Below are 13,277 nucleotides of genomic sequence, written 5' to 3'. Positions count from 1 at the left end.
GGTGTTTTGTGTATGAGTGGTTTTTGTTGTTTTTTGTTTTACTATTGACACAACTGAATTACCTTGGTTAATGTTTTGGTGCTTAGTGAAAGCCATGACCATAGCCAGGACAGAAATGTGACCAAATGTGTAAGTCTTTAAGGTTAGCCAAGGTTCAGAGGGTCATTCCTGGGCCATTTTATCCATCATGGTCATGCTTGTGCAGGATATTAGAAGTGTGTCTGCAGAAGGGTTTTCAATTACATCAGCAAACTGGGCGGGAGGGGCAGAGATAATAGTATTTATGTGAAGGGTACTCTAGAGCCAGGAAGATGAAGGTTGCAATCCTATACACACTAAACTCAGATATAGCATAGAGACAGACTTCTGAGTAGGCCTGTACAGGATTGCACTGTTAAATAGCTCACTTCTCTGCCTATTAGTTATTTGTATGACAATTTGCACTGAACAACACCCTTTGAGCACAAGCTGGCCTCAAAACAATTTCTTTTGATTTTCATTTTAGGCTTTAATAGTTTTTCAGCAGGAGGGAGGAGAAACAGAATCACTTTAACCTTAGGAGTTCACGAATCGATCAAACCAGAAGTTCAACATCCTATCCAATTATCCAACCTTTCTTCCAAGAGCTCAAAGTGCCATACACGGTCCTCTTCCCAGCTCATTTTCTCCTCACAAGAACCCTGTGTGGTACGTTAGTTTCACAGTCAAGCGAGGATTTGAACCAGGTTTCCCTGTCCCATTTCCCTGATGCCTCCAGAAGGCAAGACACAAAGAGTATAGCTCTCTCCTGGTGCTCTGCCCCAAGCAATGGCTAATCAAGGGTATACTATCTCTGACCATGGATGTTCCATATAGACTAGAGTGATCCTGACTGATAGGCTCGTATAAATTGGTCGTACACTACAGCTGAACCCATCCATGGGACAAGAGTGGGAGAGAGTGGTGGTGTGAGCTAGCCTTTGTTTCATACTGTTATGGCAAAAAGCAATGTCCTACTTTGCTCTTAATTTGCCTCCAGCTGCAAAAGGAAGTTTCTGTGTGCTAGATGCACAGTGATTTTTCATAAACAAATCCTGTCTTGTCTCTCTTTCAATCCAGTTTTGGATCTTATGCAATCATCTGCTCGTCTCTCCTTTAGAAGAGTGCAATGAAGTGCATTCGAGTTTTAGTTACAGCAGCCACACTGCTCAGCCAAAATGGGAGTTTTTCAGGGGAGGGAAGAGTTCATTTCAAAGGTGACCTGGGGCAAACTATTCAACCCAACCTTCCAAGCCTATATTTGCCAAGTATGTTGATCTACTTGCCTGTCAGAGAGTCAAGGCTACGGATGACTTGCAAGCCAGACCTGGCCCTAAGGCAGTTATGTATCTCGCCTGGCCCTCAACCAAGTTTTCAGCATGTAAATATTGCTCAGCTTCCTTTTGTAGGAAAGTGATGACGAGTGTCTGGAGTCTTCAGATAAAATTTATTTTGTTGCTTTCTTGCACATGGCAAAAAAATAATAATAATAGTCAAGTAGCTCTTGGAGGGATTTTTCAGAAAGCCCATTAGTTCCTCAGTCCCCCTGCGTCAATGACCTCATACCATGTGACCACATAGGCTCTCATAACCTTCCTTCAAGGTGGTGTCAACTTTCTTTATTAGACGCTGACTATTTATGAAGTGGGTCAGATAATTAACTGCCCCCCCCAAGGTGCAGTCTTCAGAGTAAAGAGGGATGGAGGGACAAATCTATTTCCAGGCCCATCTCTGATTTTGGCCATACTTCTTTAAAACACTAGCAACATTCCACCAAATTCTACTGTTTTCAGTGGAACTGCCAAGTCAAGTCTGCTTAGGCTCAAGGTGTTAACTTGGCTGAACACACTCTCATAGCAGGTCAAAATTCCCCATATAAATGTAAACAAACACCAACATTCTAGCTGCAGAATTTTTTTTTATTTATGACATAATTTGGTTCACAGTATACATATAATTCCATTTAACTTTTGACCGTGTGTCTGGATACACATAAAGGTCCTTAAATGGTTTCAACATAATTAGTAAACAAGCTTTGAGTACGATTCTTAAATAGAAGGAAACTTTATTTCTATAGAAATAAAATTATCCATTTATGAATCCCAAGGACTCATAATTACAGTGCTTGCCTAAAAAAAAAAAAAAAAGTTTAATACATGAAATAGCTTTAAAAATATTCTTAGAAAACACACTTATAAATAACTATTACACATTATAAATTTAAATATATAATATTGAATTTAGGACACTATGAAAAGTCATTGTGCATGTTTTAAATTCACCAAAACTTAAGTTAAGATCACAGTGATACTGTTCCGGAATTTATTAAACCCGACCATTGAAACTTGTGAATTTTGTTGGCAGATTGTCCTCTGGGTACACAGTAGGGCCGGTCTTCATTGTTGGTGGTCCATTTAAAAGTTGCCAGTCACAGTTCCGGGCCAACTCTACAGTAAAGATTTTTAGAAGAATCTTTGCAAATTCTTTGCCTACACAGCTTCTCAAGCCCCCTCCAAAAGGGATGAAGCTGAAGCGTGAGGAGTCTTCTGGGAAAGGAGACATGAAGCGGTCGGGGTTGAATTCATCTTTGTTGGTGAAAAGCTCCGCAACATCATGTGTGTCACAGATACTGTAAATGACATTCCAACCTTTAGGAATCTGGTAGCCCTACAAGAAACAAGAGATGGAATGAGGACACAAAACAGAGACAACGGGTCACATGTATGGAGCCATTTAGGAGAGATTAACGTCTTTTGAAAGATGATGCACCTCACCACAATGGCATTGGGGAAATGGATTCCAAGGCATGGTCTGGGTTCTACTCATCACATAGATTTACAGGCCGTCTTCTTCTATAAGACTAAGGATTGATTTAACAGCGCACCTTTCTGATTTGTCTAACAGCTCCAGCAAGATGACCCAAGTTATCCCCTTACTCACTAAGGGTAATCTACACATGGAAAAGATGCTTCTTTCACTGTTCAAAGCTGATCACCCGCTCAGGGAAGACAGAACGAATTCCATGCACCACTTCCTAGGCACATAGGACCTCTTAGGCTTTGGACCTCCAGATGTTGCTAAACTACAACTCTCACCAGCCTTTGCAAGCATGGCCAATGACCAGGAGTGATGGGGAGTTGAGTTCAGTAACACCTGGAGGGCCAAAGCTGCCCTACACCTGGCACAGGTGATCAGTACCAAGAAAGTTCAGAGGCTACCATGTGTATAAAATGGGGAACAGCTGGTCCTACCATTAGGCAGAGTGAAATGACTGCTTAAGGCAGCAGATATGGGTGGAGAGCAGACAGGGCTTTGAGAATCACATGGCCTGGCCTGCACCCCCATAGCTCATCTGCTGCGGTCAAGGACTCTCTCAGCACTAAAGTCAGTGCTGGTATACCTTGGTACATGAAAGAGAGCACTATTTTGTCCTTTGCCTCAAGTAACAAATGTCTTGGGCTGCCACACTTTCTCTAGAGCTACAGCTAATCTCTGTGAAACATAGCTCCCTAATTCATAGTGCATTAGGATGGCAACACCTTTACTATTATAGGAGGGGGAAAGAGGGCTGCTAGTTCCATACAGGTATTCCTGCACCTTTTGTAAAGCTGCATAGCGGAGATTTTCAGCAGGTAGACTTTCTTCCTAGCATCACACTGGAGAAGCTGCAACTCACAGAATTCTCTCTTGCACATTTGCAAGAGCATATGGTGCTCAGACTGAAAGGCAAGCATTGGCTAAGTTCCTCATACCAAGGCATAAGAACAGCTTCAAGAACTTACTTTTCTGGCATGACAAATGTCATGAAAAGAGCTAGTTATGTCTGACTTATTCCAATACCAAAAGAAACAAGCTTAAGCACTCTGGAACATAACAATTTCAATAGCTGCCATTTCCCCCCAAACTGTGACTCCACAGAAACTACATCTGTGTAACTTGGACCCACATCATAATCCAAAAAAGACCAGTTTTAGTCTCCCCAATCATAGAATCAAAATTGCTTCAGAGAGGGACAAATAAAGCTTATCCCAAGGCATTGCAGCGATGCAGAAAGTGTTGGAAGTTTGCTCTTATAAAAATTCTAAATGTACTTTTTATTATTATGGTATGAGCAGTCCAGTTATTGCTGCAATATTTTGTTGCGATGCTAAGCACTAAAAAAGGATCTCCATGGAAAATCAGCAGAACTGAGATGTTATAGAGACTTAATGAAAATGGGCTTTGCCTGCTTACATTTAGCTCAAAAGTCTTGAGAGCCACTCTGAATCCTCCAGGAACTGGTGGACTCAGACGGAGAGTCTCCTTGATGACACAGCCAGTGTACTTCAGTTGCTCCAAGAGTTCCATTTCCAAATGCTTCTCTTGGCTCATGTTGCCCAACAATCCCTGAAAACAAAGGATGTGTCTTGAGTACCAGTGTAGAGAGAAGGCTTAGCAATCCAGCCCCCACACCCTACAGGACCATCTGCATTCATACAATAGGTCCCAAAGCAAGATCCCACGGAGCCACAGGAAAAGAACTTCCAGGCTAAGGTCACATTCACGCCATACATTTAAAAAGCAGTATCCATGCCACATTAAACAGCCATGGTTTCCCACAAAATATTATGGGAGCTGTAGTTTGTTATGGGTGCTGAGAGTTGCAAGGAGACCCCTTAATTCCCCTCACAGAACTACCATTCCCAGAGTTCCCTGTGAAGAGGGACAGATTGTTTAAAACGGCATGTTAAAAATGACATTTCCCGCCACTTCCTTTTGCACCTGAAGGTGAAAGCAAAGATTTTAGCCCCGTTCTGACTTCTTTCCTCCACCCCCTCCTACTTTACACATACTTTTGTTGCCACTTCCTGAATGGTTGTTTTGTTTATTTTGTATATTTAGTAAAGATTTCTACCCGCATATTTCTTGGCATAATCTACATGCCACTCATGTGATGTACTTCCCAAGAGCCCGGGAGACCCTTGCTCGGTTTGAAATACACACCTGTAAAGTTTGCCACATGCATGGCACAGACATCTGTTGATTAATGGCAGCCACAATAAAATGAGATTTAATCAATTAAATATGGATACAGGCACGTTAACAAAGCTTATGTAACTATAACAGACTATTATATTTGTTCCTGGCAGAGTTGGCCCTGCCATTAGACAGCCTCAGGCAGCAACGCCCCCAAGGCAGGAACCCCTCAGGTGGCTTACCTGCCCCACTGCCTCCAGAAGCAGCGCAGGTATCATGCAAGGTCTTATGGAGAAATCTCACGGTTTGGGTGAGATCTTGCCTGAAATTGCACAGATGCCAGTACTGCTTCTCCACCACTGATGGAGGCAGCAGAATGAATGAAGCAGGGTCACCATCTGCAGCAGTGGCGGCAGTGGCAGGGCAAGGCGGTACTTCCTGTTTCACCTCTAGCGGTGAAACGGGACACAATGGCCCTGGTTCTTGGCAACAATTCCCTTTTAAGAGAACAGAGAAGGATTCATCTGCCAGTGATATTTTCTTATATTTGAAACATTAACCGTCTAGAAAAAGACACTGCCCATTTAAATGGAGGATATCTTTTTTATCTTTAAAAAAATGTGATATTTTAATTAGTAAAGCTAATCTTTATCTCTTTATATCACTACTTCTACAAAGGAAAATATTTTATATGCACTCTAGTGGGTAAGATATATACAAAGAGACTGGCAGAAGTTTGGCATATTCAGTACAGACCTTGGGCAGCAGTCAACTAAATAGTTGCATTACCATACCCAAATCTGCTCCAGAAGATTGGGGAGAACCCTAGAACAGATTTAAGGGGTGAGCTGGGGGAGGTCATTCTGTTACACAAAGGAGAAATCACCTTTAAAAGGTAAAGGTATAGGACCCCTGACAGTCCAGTTGCAAACGACTCTGGGGTTGCGGCACTCATCTCACTTTACCGGCCGAGGAAGCCAATGTTTGTCCACAGAGTTTTTCCAGGTGATGTGACCAGCATGACTAAGCCACTTCTGGCAAAACCAGAGCAGCACACAGAAATGCCATTTACCTTCCCGCTGGAGCAGTACCTATTTATCTACTTGCACTTTTGAACTGCTAGGTTGGCAGGAGCAGGGACCGAACAATGGGAGCTCACCCTGTCGCGGGGATTCGAACCGCCGACCTTCCGATGAGCAAGCCAAAGAGGCTCAGTGGTTTAGACTACAGTGCCAAATGCAACCCCTTTAGCATCATACCTGAGCATCATTCCACCTATTTATTAATAGCTTTGTTAATATGACCAGACTCATTTGTAATCTGTGCCAGCAGGGTTTCCAAACCAAGTCTCCCAGCTCCATTTCCAAGACTGTCTACAGGATCACAGCAGCCTGCTTCATGCACGGTACAACCTGTCTTCCAAACACTTAGACAACACCCACCTTCTCCTGCAATTCCTTCCTCACTTTCTGCAGCACATCTTGGTGAAGGCCTAGGAAAGTAATCAAGGATGTAGCAGCACTGGCAGTTGTCTCGTGCCCAGCAAAAAGAAGCTCCGTCGCAGATTCTTTCAGCTCCTTCAGGTGGAGAGGGAAAACAGGAGAAAGAAAATCAGCCTGTACTTTGCATCAGAATCCTTTTATTTCAGGGATATCACACACACACAAAGCGGCTGCAAAGGCAAACTTCCCAGGGATACAGATCCCGGTACTTAATGACCATGTTGTTGTGCTAAGTTCATGGGTGCCTCTTATTGCTCTTTTCTGCCAGTCTGAATGGCCTGTTCTTCTCCCAGTGCTTTCAAGGGCTACCTCCTTCCCATTCCACACCTTCCCCCTTGGCTTCAAATTGCACACTCAATATCCACCTGCTCTTCTTCACCTGAATATACTGCAATCCACTCCCTTTACTTTCCACATTCCTTTGACATCTGCATTGCTGATTTAAGAAATGAAGGGAGAGGCTGATGCACATAGTTATCAGCCACTCCCTAGTCAGCCACTTTACCCTACTAAAGATGACACCAACTTGCCCTAAAGATGGTTTGATAATGCACAAGAACATGAGGCAGGAGGATAGCAGGTCACACTGCATGGTCTATGGCAGGGTTTCCTATGTTTTTGGACTACAATTCCCATCACCCCTGACTACGGGTCCTGCTAGCTAGGGATGATGAGAGTCCAAACACAGATGGAGAGCCAAGTTTGAGAATTCCTGGTCTATGGGATGGCGCAGGGCATGTGAAGAGAGGAAGGGGGGAAATCCCATTGTGCTACTACTAATCCTTGCACTAGCAGGACTTCCACTTCTGTTCTCTACTGTCACTTTCCATCTGGTTTCCCCACAACAACTGCATCTTGCTGAGTCAAATTCATTAACTATCTGATAATCCCTTGCAATGAGAAGCGGAGAAATCTTCCACTGACTAAGAGCAGAGTTGAAGAAGGTAGGATACAGAGGGAGCCAAGCAAGCAACATTTTGATAAACTGGGTCTAAGGCAGTAGAGAGATCAGGGAGGATGGGAGCACAGTATTCACCTTTGAATCGGGCAAGCAGCAAGGATATCATCTTTGACCTTAGTAAAGTCCATTGCAGAGGAGAGGAGAGAAAAGTCAGGTTGTAAGGCAGGGATGGGGAACTTTTGGTCCTCCAGATGTTCCTGGGCTTAACTTCCCATCAGTCCTAGTCAGCATAGTCAATAATGGGATGTCCACCAACATCTGGAGGGCCACAGGTTCCTCATTCCTGTACTGCAGAGTCAAGGCAAGAATGTGGTTGTAAGAGACAGTAGAAGCAAGCACTTTCCAGGAGTTAAGAAACATGCAAGAGAAAATGGCTGGTAGTTAGATGTCAGGTTAACATTTATCTGACTCAGCCCTCTAGGTGACACTGCCACTATCATTTCAGATTGCTCCCTAACTGCTGCTCCTATTGTGTGATTTTTTGTGTTGCATGTTTTAGGAATTGGTTTGGTGTTGGGGAATGTTCTCGTTGACCCACCCAGGTGTAGAGCAGGATATAAATGGGCTAAATAAATAAGCAAGAGTGGAGCACAGTGCGGGTCTCAAACCCTGTTGTGAATTAAGAGAACAAAGCCGCCATAGGTTTAGCACCCCATTGGTAAGCAGTTCCATGGCTGGGCTGCTCCACTTGTGACTGCATGGGCATAGTCACATGCTGAATATTCCTCCATGCCAAACATAAAAACTCGGCCATTTTGAAAACTTGGATGTCCAGGTGATGGGTTCTAACCCAGTTTTCCGCACATAGTGATTTCATGGGACAAAGGTATATTATGCGTCCTTCTGTGTGTAGTCTAAAAACTAAAGACTAAGAAGTTTTGGGAGAAGGGCATGGTAGCTAAGAAAATTGGAGAGCAGCTCCAGTTGTGCCCACTTCCTACACACTGAGCACTGAGATCCTTATGAGAACTTGAGGACCATAGCAATTCATTGGTCAGCCAGTTGTTTAATACTACCACTACTATTACCTACTACTAATAGTAATAATAATAATTTTATTATTTGTACCTTGCCCATTTGTACCTTGCCCGTCTGGGTTACCCCAGCCACTCTGGGCAGCTTCCAGCATATACAAAAACATATCACTAGGATGCAACTAGCATTTTCACGTTGATTTCAGAGGGGCCCAACTAACCTTATGCCTGTTGCAACAAGAGGACATCAACTAAAACAAATTAGTCATCATCACCACCACCACTATTATAATATTCCAACTGCCCACCCCACCCCATGTGTTGAAGCCAGAGAACACAGATCGCTCCTCCTCACCATTTTATTGTCACAGCGACCCTGTAGGACAGGCTGAGAAAGAGACTGACCCAAAGTCGCTCTCAAGTGGCTTCATGGCTGGGTGGAGATTCAAAGCTCTCTCACTCAGAGTCCAACACTTGTAACCACTACAACCACACTAGCTCTCAAAGCCTGGCAACCCTAACTTCGAAAGAGCAGGTGCTATTGACTCAGGGGCATCCTAGAGTCCCTGGTGGCTACTAGACCACCTCCAGCACTGGAATCCCAGGCCCCCAAAGCTGAGAGAGAGAGAGAGAGAGAGAGCCGGGTCAGGATCCCAGCGCCTTGGGACCTCTCCCCACCTGCATGTTGAGCTGCTCCCCGTTGCCCTGCGTGTGCTCCATCAGCAACTGCAGCGCGTCCTTGTAGCCGTCGGGCGGCTCCTTCCCGGCCAGCTTCGCCTGGATGCTCTCCTCGATCTTGGCGTGGATGACATCGCGCGCCCTCAAGCCCTGGAAACAAGAGCGGATCCCTTCAGAGAGGCGGGCTCCCCTCTCCTGAGCGCCGCTCGCCATGTCCGGGCAGGGGGTCCCCCTCGGGCCACCTCCCACCTCCCTCCCCCACAACCTCTCAGACCACCCTTTACCTTGTAGAGGCCGCTGAAAGGCAAGTCGATGGGCAGCGAGAAGAGGTTGCGGATCATCTCCTCGAAGGCCTCCATGAGGTGCTGCTCGCCGTCCGAGCCCGCCGTCGGGCTGGGCCGAAAGCCCAGTAGGATGCGCATGGCGATGCGGAACATGAGGCGTTTCACCTCCGGGTAAACAAGCAGGCAAGAGCCGCCGCCGCCGGCGCTCACCAGGAGCCATTGGCGCAGGCAGGCGCTCACCTCTTCCTGGATGACCGGCATGTAGTGCTGCAGGGCCTCCCGGGAGAAAGCGCGCATGATTACCTGCGGCGGAAGGAGAGGCGGTTACTTTTAAGGGGACCCTCGGACGGGAGGAATCTTTTTTAAAGGAGGAAAAAAACCCCGCAAAGCTAAACAAGTGCTCCAAGTCTGGGGGAAAGCCGCAGCGCTTCGTCCTGCGCTCTTCTGCTTGCCAAGTGGCTCCTCCCACAAAAAATGGCGAGAGGTTTTTTTAAAAGAGGTCTGCGCGCCCGCGGTTAAAAACTTCGGTGGCGCGTTTGGCAAGGCCATGGATTCGAATCCAGGGGGTTGTTTCTGCCTTGCTGCAAGCCAAGACCAGGGGCGCGGAGAGCCAGCCTCGTACCCCCGATTTCAAAGGCACTTGCTTCCAAGTAAGTCTGCTCAGGAGTCGACCCAAATGCAAACAGGTTCCAGGCACTAAACTCGGCGATTAAGGCAGCAAGCAGATGGCTGGACATCAGAGTAAATCCCACCGAACTCGACGGGGCGGGTCGAGGCTCCAAAAGTCCCCCGTTCAAAGCAGATGAGAGAGAAAACTGTTGTTTCTCGGTTTTGAGTTAGGAGGCGCCTTTCCAAAAGAAAACCTTCGGAGCAGGACTGTGGGGAGTTGGAGGGGGGCGTCAACAGTGCCGTTTCCTCCAAATGTCGCTTCGCATTTTGGCACTCCTGCGCCCCGTGACTTGAAAGGGAAGAAAGCACCTTTGAAATCAAGGAGACTTCGCCGCGTGGTGTGGAAGGCCGGGGCGCCAAGACCTCTTTTTATGGTCTCTCGATTGCTCCCTTTTACTTCTCGAGGCTATTTATGGAAGGCGCCATTCGTTTTATGGGAGTCGCTTTTATTGGAACGGACTTTCCCCCAGATGTGTTTTTAGCACCCTGGCCTTCTAACCTCGTCCTCTTTCCCTTAGAACTCTTCCCGAGAAAGCCAGAGCCGACCTGTGTTTACCCAGAAATAAAAGCCCATCACCGAACACGTCGGGGATTTCTTCCAGGAAGCAGGCAGGCAGGCAGAGAAACGCGCGCTGGCTTGCAATCCCTGAACGCGCTTGGACTGCAGTCCTGCCTGGGAAGAGCCCGACGTGAAATCAGTGTGACTTCTGAGTATATGCGTCTAGGTTTGAGTTGCTACTAGGAAGAAGCGCGTTCCGCAGACCTGCGTGGAATTCTAAAGATTCCAAGTTGAGGCTGAAATCTAGAATTTGGGGGCTCATTTCAGTGAAAATCGGCGCCCTCTCCAAGAGCCGACGGCAGACTTCTGGAGCAGATCCCCCCGCCCCCACTGGCGCCATCGGGGGCAGAAGTCCAGGCCCCCAGTCCGCAAAATGAGCAGAAATGAGCAGCCGGGCTAACAAAGGAAAGGAATCTTCAGAAGTCCAGAATCAAAAGTCACCTAATGGCTCCACAACTTCTCTTCCCTCACCCGCGGGCTCGGAGCCACCCCAACCCGCTACAGGGAGCCCTCCTGCCTCCGGCCCCATCGAGGCTGGCGTGCCTTTCAGAGAGCTGCGCCCCCCCCCCGCCCCGGAGCTGCGGCGGTGCCTCCTTCGTCCGGCAGAGCCGCTCCCCGCTTGCCTTCTTGCGGTGCTTGTGCTGCCCGTCGTGGAGGTTGGAGAGGCAGCCGGCGCCCAGGATGGTGCGCACCGACGCCGGCCACTGCACTGCCACCAGCCGGTGCTCGCCCAGCAGGATGTGGCGCACATTGTCCACCCCCATCACGCGCACCGTGGGCCGCCCGAAGAGGTGCGTCTTGTAGATGTAGCCGTACTTGCGCCGCTTCAGCTGCAGGAATTTCCGCCGCTGCAAAAAGAGAGCGAAAAAAAGAGGGGTGGATCAATCTGGGGAGCTCAAAGGCACCTGTTTGGTTTGTGTTTTTTCTCTCTCTCCCCCGTCGTCCCTCTTCCTTCTCCTCACCTGCAACACTAACTGCAGCGTCTCCCCGAAAAAGGGCAGCCCCATGGTGCCAGGGGGCAGGGGCAGCGGGCAGCTGGGATCGCGGCCGCGCAGGCAGTACAAGTCCCACAGCTTCACTGCGGCCAGGAAGAGGAGCAGCGGCAGCAGCACGAAGGTGAGCACAGCGCTGGGCAGCAAGGCAGAGAAACCCATGCTGGCCGCCGGGGCCGGGCTGCAGCGAGCGGGGCGGGCACCTGCCGTCAGGCTGGCAGGCAGGCTGGCAGACTTCCCCCGGGGGCTGGCGAGTGAGCGCAAGGGCCCAGCACCGCGGCGGGGGCCCCCTTTTATAGGCATCCTCGGCCCAGGTCGCTGCCCACTTTACCTTGGGCCGTGCGATCAATTAGTTCACCGAAAGTTCATCCTTAATTGCCCCTCGGGCCCGGCAGGCTCCGCCCCGTCGATGCACTCTGCCTGCCTTGGGCGGGCTTTGCGCCTTCCCCGTCTCCGCCTCTCTCCTGCGCTCTGCAGAAAGCACTTAGGAGCCAGCCGCAGTTGCAAAGCGGATGCTGAGCGCCTCTCCTGCCTCCGCAGATGTCCTCGCAGCCCCCACCCCAAGCCAAGCCAGCGGCTTGACTGGGAAAGGCAGGTGCGCTTGGGTCGTCTAGGGCGAGCCTAGGCGCAGTGGCTCACAAGGAGACCTTCGCTGGGTTCCCAATAAGGCCTACTCTCCTGTAAAGGCAGCCAAGTGCTCCGGGGCACATCCCAGTGGCTACCAGCAGGAAGGACCCTGCCCTACGGTTGGAGCGTTTATGGACACTTAGGTGCGCAACGAGGCTGCCGTCTAGAGTAGGCGTACACAGTTGGATTGTTCTGCTCTGGTCCCAGTTGGTTGCGCTTCAGGCCATTGAAAAGAGCAGGGTTAGTGAGTTGCTCCTAATGCCTCTTCGGATCACCGGGTGGTGGAGCTCAGCACTTTAGGAAGGAAGGAAGCCCTGTGGAACTGGTTGGTCGGTCGGCGGCTCACCCACCGCTTCGAAGTGAGGATGCCACACGTTGCGCTAGATCCTGCGCGCACTTGCGCAGATGTAAGCTCCACTCCATAGTTTAGGAGTGCATTGCAAAAACAGGCCCGGCGACTCAACCTAAGGCAAGTCAGTCGCGTGCATCCAAGAGCCATTTCAGACGTGCTCCCAACTCCAATCAATGGCGATGTTTTGCAATACATTTAAGAGTCTCCCCCCTCCCTCCCGTGCATTTAAGCTTGGGCTCCAATCCTGTGTCATTTATTTATTCATTTACTATATTTTTTTATACCGCCCTTCATCCGTAGATCTCAGGGCGGTTCACAAGAGAAAAACACAAAATATATCATAAAAAGCATAATTAAAAATGAAGCGATAACCCCCTCCCCCCTGTGCCTTGTCTAGTAGTTCTCTTCGTTTCCATGGTTTGGTAGCCTGGGTTCGATCTTTACTCCGGAGTAAATTATGAGGTTTGCTTCCCAGAGAGGGGCTTTATCTGCTCCTTGTTTTACTGGAGGAGTAAACACGCGCTCGGACAATCCGCACTCGGACAAATAATCCGTTTTCTGTACTAAGGCACCGCTTTGTATTCCTAGACAAATGGCGCTTCCCCATTACGACGGTGCGACCACAGCCAACTTGTTTCTCTAGGATGTATTAATTTGTAAACATTTGTTGCTGTATCTTTATCCCGCACACTCGAGCCGTTCGCT

General features: G+C 48.3%; 1 protein-coding gene across 1 annotated transcript; it reads right to left on the bottom strand.

Moving 5' to 3' along the window:
- Positions 1-1,928: 1,928 nt before the first annotated feature.
- Positions 1,929-12,265, bottom strand: CYP26A1 (cytochrome P450 family 26 subfamily A member 1). Its single transcript, XM_082224900.1, has 7 exons — positions 11,564-12,265; positions 11,225-11,449; positions 9,374-9,676; positions 9,090-9,239; positions 6,417-6,551; positions 4,252-4,404; positions 1,929-2,685 (listed from the first exon to the last, which is right to left on the bottom strand). Exons 1-7 carry the CDS (start codon positions 11,894-11,896, stop codon positions 2,344-2,346), a joined length of 1,641 nt encoding a protein of 546 aa, XP_082081026.1. The 5' UTR covers positions 11,897-12,265; the 3' UTR covers positions 1,929-2,343.
- Between the last annotated feature and the right edge of the window lie 1,012 nt (positions 12,266-13,277).

The sequence above is a fragment of the Podarcis vaucheri genome, assembly GCF_965113315.1.
Source record: "Podarcis vaucheri genome assembly, chromosome: 5".
Taxonomy (NCBI): domain Eukaryota; kingdom Metazoa; phylum Chordata; class Lepidosauria; order Squamata; family Lacertidae; genus Podarcis; species Podarcis vaucheri.
This window is presented reverse-complemented; position numbering and strand designations above follow the sequence as displayed.

What these genes read in the sequence shown, in the direction of transcription:
- CYP26A1 (XM_082224900.1), bottom strand. Translation starts at nt 11,896, where the DNA reads ATGCCTATAAAAGGGGGCCCCCGCCGCGGTGCTGGGCCCTTGCGCTCA. An exon ending in GGGAGCAGCTCAACATGCAG is followed by an intron (nt 6,552 to 9,089) that starts GTGGGGAGAGGT and finishes CTCCACCTGAAG; the next exon opens with GAGCTGAAAGAATCTGCGAC. An exon ending in TCAAGACTTTTGAGCTAAAT is followed by an intron (nt 2,686 to 4,251) that starts GTAAGCAGGCAA and finishes TGTTTCTTGTAG; the next exon opens with GGCTACCAGATTCCTAAAGG.